General features: G+C 57.7%; 2 protein-coding genes across 3 annotated transcripts in view; one reads left to right on the top strand and one right to left on the bottom strand.

The window, feature by feature from the left end:
• Positions 1-4,419, bottom strand: part of MAFK (v-maf avian musculoaponeurotic fibrosarcoma oncogene homolog K) — a 12,894-nt gene extending 8,475 nt beyond the window's left edge. The window contains exon 1 of the mRNA XM_014946259.1: positions 4,262-4,419. Coding sequence (XP_014801745.1) covers positions 4,262-4,382 — 121 coding nt within the window. The 5' untranslated portion in view covers positions 4,383-4,419. The remainder of the gene's footprint in view (positions 1-4,261) is intronic.
• The window catches only part of LOC106890434 (lysosomal alpha-glucosidase-like), an 18,234-nt gene continuing 17,785 nt past the window's right edge, over positions 4,416-4,864 (top strand). For both annotated transcript variants that reach the window (XM_014946257.1, XM_014946255.1), the window contains exon 1: positions 4,416-4,542. The gene's annotated coding sequence lies outside the window, so the exon portion shown is untranslated. The remainder of the gene's footprint in view (positions 4,543-4,864) is intronic.

Below are 4,864 nucleotides of genomic sequence, written 5' to 3' on the forward strand. Positions count from 1 at the left end.
TCCTCACCCAGCGCCTCTTCAAAGCGCTGTTCGACGCCAGCCGATGGAAAAACTGAACAGGGCCGCTTGGCCGCGCCGGGGATGGAAAGAAATGTAAAACATCACGGCAAACAAGAGGCGAGGGGTGAGGTGGCTGCTGGCGGGGGTCGGCGTGTGGGCTCGCTCGCCACCCCCAGCAATGTTCCACGGGACAAAACCCCTCCTGGTCACCTGCTGCTCCATGTCACCAAAGCAGCATCTCTTTTTCCTGCAGCACAGGAGCTCTGCAGCTCCATACGGGGTGTTGTGCCACACGCCTGGCTCCCCCAGCACCCCAAAGCACCCCAGATGGGCCAGCATCCCACTGAGATGGGCTAGGATATCTCCAAGAGAAAGGCTGGGATCCCTCCTATGGCACCAGAAGCGATGTGCCAGAGCCACCGAGGGCGAGGAGGTTCAGGGCACCATCAGGAACAGCTGTAACACCGGGTCCTCTTCAAAACAAGGGTGGGAGATGGGGGTCTGCCCCAACCCCAAGGGCAGGATTTGGTAGAACAAGTAGAAACACTCAAACGAGCCCAATTCTGGCACCCAGACACCATTCCTGGGGTGAGTCTTATCTCCACACCAGGTGAACCCACAGGTGTGGTCCAGGCTCTGCTTGAAACCGATACGGTGGCACCTGCAACCCCCACCTACAGCTCTCCCCAGGCTCCATCTCCACCTCCCCACCTACAAAATCCCCCCCATCGGGACTATTCGGCCACCAACACCAAGGGCCTCCCATCGGGGTGGCATCTCCCACAGCCAGAAGGCAAAACCCCACAACAAAAGTCACCAACCCTCCCACTGACGTGCCACCTCCAGCAGCATCCCCTAACCGCACCACACAGAGGGGGTCTTCTGGGACCCCGCCTGCCATTTGATTACTAGCACCCTTTTTAGTCTTTACCCCTATTCCTGCCCTTCTTTCCTTAATTGCGTTTGCTGCACCAGGTCTAAAATTAGGAGCTCGGCTTTTTTGGAACAGGGACGGCACGACAGGGCTGCTCCGTAAGCCGCGTACCACGCTCCCAACGCCCCACAAACAGAGCGGGGAGCAGCAACACACCAACCCTGAGGAGCAAAGCCTTCTCCAGAGCAGCTCCCGGGTTGAAACACCAGTGTTTTGACTGTGCCTTACATAAAGAACCCTTGTAATTCTGCAATAAAGTTACCCATTGACAGCCTCGCCAACGCCCTCTCCCTCTCTCGGGCGGCTCTTAACGCCCCTTGCAACATCCTCCTCCCCCCAAAAAAAAATCCTGGAGGTCTCCAGGTGACATCCCAAGCCCCACGCTCTCGGCTGGGAGCATCCAGAGATCCCCCAGCTCTTCTGCTTGGAGAGGAGAAGGCGGCAGAAAAGCCTGGCCAGGGCAGAGGCAGGAGGGAGCTTTCCACACAAGGCTTGCAAATTAAGGCAGAAAACACGCCAGGATTGAGATTTCAGACTTTCCACGCTACGGGGCTTTCGAAGCGCGTTGGGCAGGAAGGAATTACTACAAAGCCTCCGCCGAACACCCGACAACTGAACTCCAGTTTTCAAACTCCTTCCACGCTGGAAGACAACCCCGGCCAGAACACGAGCGCCTGGCAGAGGGCCCCGCTGGTGTTTCGCTTCCATCCCCAGCCACGGACAGCAAAGTGAAAACACGCAACCCCTCACCTTCAGCCAGGCTGGTGGCAGCTTCCAGAGGGCAGAAAAACAAGCGGGAGGTTCAAGCAGCACCGGGGATCTCCTCCATCCACTCCCAACCCAGCACCCGCAGTCGGGCTGTGGGTGAGCAGAACACTCCCCTCGCTCCCAGACGCGGAGATTTGATTCCCAGGCAGCCGTTTTAATAAAGTCACCCAAATTCCTCCTTTACCCACGAGTCCTGGCGGATAAAATCCCTCCTTTATACGGCTCCCGAGCTCCAGCCAGGCCTACCCAGGGTACCATCAGAGCCCCCAGGTGAGCTAGGGATGCTTCAATCCTCGCCGCTCGGTGGCAGGAGGTGGATTCCCGGCGCGGCAGGCAGAGCACCAGCCCTCTCCTCCATCATTCAAAAAAAAAAACCACCATTCTCCTGCCCTGACAATCTTCACACCTCCCCGGAAGGCAGAGTGACGCTTGTCACTCATTGGCACCGGGAGCGGGGAGGGCTGGGCCGAGGGTGTGAATCAGGGAGCAGAAGCATATGCGAGGCGAGAGGTTTGACATGAAGAGAGAGAGAAGACACAAGGAGGGGGGTGAGTCACTGTTTACTGTTCTAGAGGAGCTCCGCGCAGCCCTCGCCCAGCTGGCCAGCTTTCCGTTTCCCGTATGGATCGGAACCAGCATCCAGCAGCAAAGGGGGAGACTGGGGAACCTTCAGAGCGTGTCCGAGAGCTGCCAGGACACGGCTCTCTGAGGCGCTCTCTGGGGAAGCCTGGACACGGATCAGACGCTCTTCAGCGCTTTGGTAAACAACCCACTGGGATGCTGTGGAGAGCCTGCCGGCAGGGAACTGGGAGCACTGGGAGGGGGACCTCCCGTGTCACCTGGGGACCTTCACCTGGGAGGTGGCCGAAGGGGAAGGGGACACGGCAGCCAGCCCCGGCAGTGACACCCATAACAGCACTTTTTCCACCACGCGCTCACCGCTGGCGGTGAGGGAGCTACACCAGAACTACACCTCAGCATCACCAGCCCGGGGACACGGCTCCCCCAGCCACAGCACACAACTCCCTCGGACAGACAGACAGACAGACAGACGGACAGATAGCAGGGCAGAGCTGGGGATTCCTACCCCAGGCTGCTCCTCACCCCACGTGCCAACCACTGACCGCTCACAACGGAACAGGACGGCAGGGTCCCCCCATATCCTGCAATATCACAAAGCAAGGGGAGGGTCCACCACACAACCTGTCCCTCTGCTCCGGAGCTTAGCAGCAGGAAAATCACTCTCATTGTGGCCTTTTCCCCCCTGTCCCCCCCCAGTTTTCGTATCAGGGAGCCCCACATCACCCTGTGCTGGTTTCACAGGGAGGAGAGACCCTGCCCGAGTTTGAGGGCAGCCTGAAACAACAGCTCAGAGAGAAAGTGGAAACCGCCCGGCTCGTCTCCACGGGGTGGCCGAGCCTGAAACTTCCCGATAATTGAAAGTGCGAGCGGCGCTCGAGCAGTTCACAGCTGGATGTTTACAAAACCCATGGGCCAGCGAGCTTATCCCAAAACCCCAACCACCGCGGGGGCCGGGGCTCCCAGCTGGCCTTGCCCTGCTCCCCAAACATCTCCCCCAGCTACAGATTTTCGATACCAAGCTCCACAGCACTTTCCACGCCATTAATCACCTCCCAACGCTGATGGAAAGAAGAGTCTATCAGGCTGATATGTCATTATTTCCCCCCCCCTACACACACACACACTTTCAGGACACGCGGCGGTACCGAACTCCTTCCCCGCAACAGATTGGGCACCAAAATGAGAGAAAACATGACAAAGCACACTGTCCTTGACCGGCGAGATTAAAAAAAAACAACGTTTCTGGTTCAAAACCACTGGCCAAGCAGGGTGACACGGCCAGGGGACGTTTAACCCAGCTCAAGGTGCAAAGCCCAGAGAAAGCTTGGGGGGGGAGAGACCCTGCCCAGGTTTGAAGGCAGCCTGAAACAACAGCTCAGAGAGAAAGTGGAAACCGCCCGGCTCGTCTCCACGGGGTGGCCGAGCCTGAAACTTCCCGATAATTGAAAGTGCGAGCGGCGCTCGAGCAGTTCACAGCTGGATGTTTACAAAACCCATGGGCCAGCGAGCTTATCCCAAAACCCCAACCACCGCGGGGGCCGGGGCTCCCAGCTGGCCTTGCCCTGCTCCCCAAACATCTCCCCCAGCTACAGATTTTCGATACCAAGCTCCACAGCACTTTCCACGCCATTAATCACCTCCCAACGCTGATGGAAAGAAGAGTCTATCAGGCTGATATGTCATTATTTCCCCCCCCCTACACACACACACACTTTCAGGACACGCGGCGGTACCGAACTCCTTCCCCGCAACAGATTGGGCACCAAAATGAGAGAAAACATGACAAAGCACACTGTCCTTGACCGGCGAGATTAAAAAAAAACAGCATTTCTGGTTCAAAACCACTGGCCAAGCAGGGTGACACGGCCAGGGGACGTTTAACCCAGCTCAAGGTGCAAAGCCCAGAGAAAGCTCGGAGCGGGGTGTCCCGAGAGAGGAGAGTCACAGTGTCATGTCCCCCCCCACCAAGACCCCAACCTTGGGGACGTGGCCCCCTCGTATCCGGACGATGGTCCGGCACCTCCGGCAGGTCGGAGGAGAGGGAACTCCGGGCGCCGCGCGGCCCTTCGTCTCGCCATTGGGCAACGGCGGCGTCCATCAGCTCTAGGAAGTGACTCGCACGAGGAAGGCGCTTCTCCAACGGCGGCGGCGGCCACACACGGAAGGGGAGAGAGGGAAAAGCGGAGGAAAGGCGCGCGTAACCCCGTTTTCCAGCAGGGAGGAAAAAAAATATTAATCATAATACTAGAAACCACAAGGTAAATTCGCTTAAAAAACAAAAAAAACCAAACCGAACAACCAAAACAACAACCCCCAAAAACCCAACCGACCCCCAGAACCTTGAGAGGCGTGGGGTTGAGCTTCTCGGCAGGGCTTATAAAGAGTGAAAGTGCAAGGAAAAATGGAAAAAAACTAAGAAAAAAGGCTTGGGGAGGGGTTGGGGAAGGGGAATGGGACCACTTTCACCGGCTCCGCCATCCCAGGACCAGACTGGGGGCGTGGGGGGAGTGAAATTAAGGTTTTTTCTCCCCCCACCACCTTTTCTATACCAACTTGGCCCAAAGGAGGAAAGTCGGGGAG

Source organism: Calidris pugnax, unplaced genomic scaffold (assembly GCF_001431845.1).
Source record: "Calidris pugnax isolate Ruff unplaced genomic scaffold, ASM143184v1 scaffold123, whole genome shotgun sequence".
In the NCBI taxonomy this organism is placed as follows: Eukaryota; Metazoa; Chordata; class Aves; order Charadriiformes; family Scolopacidae; genus Calidris; species Calidris pugnax.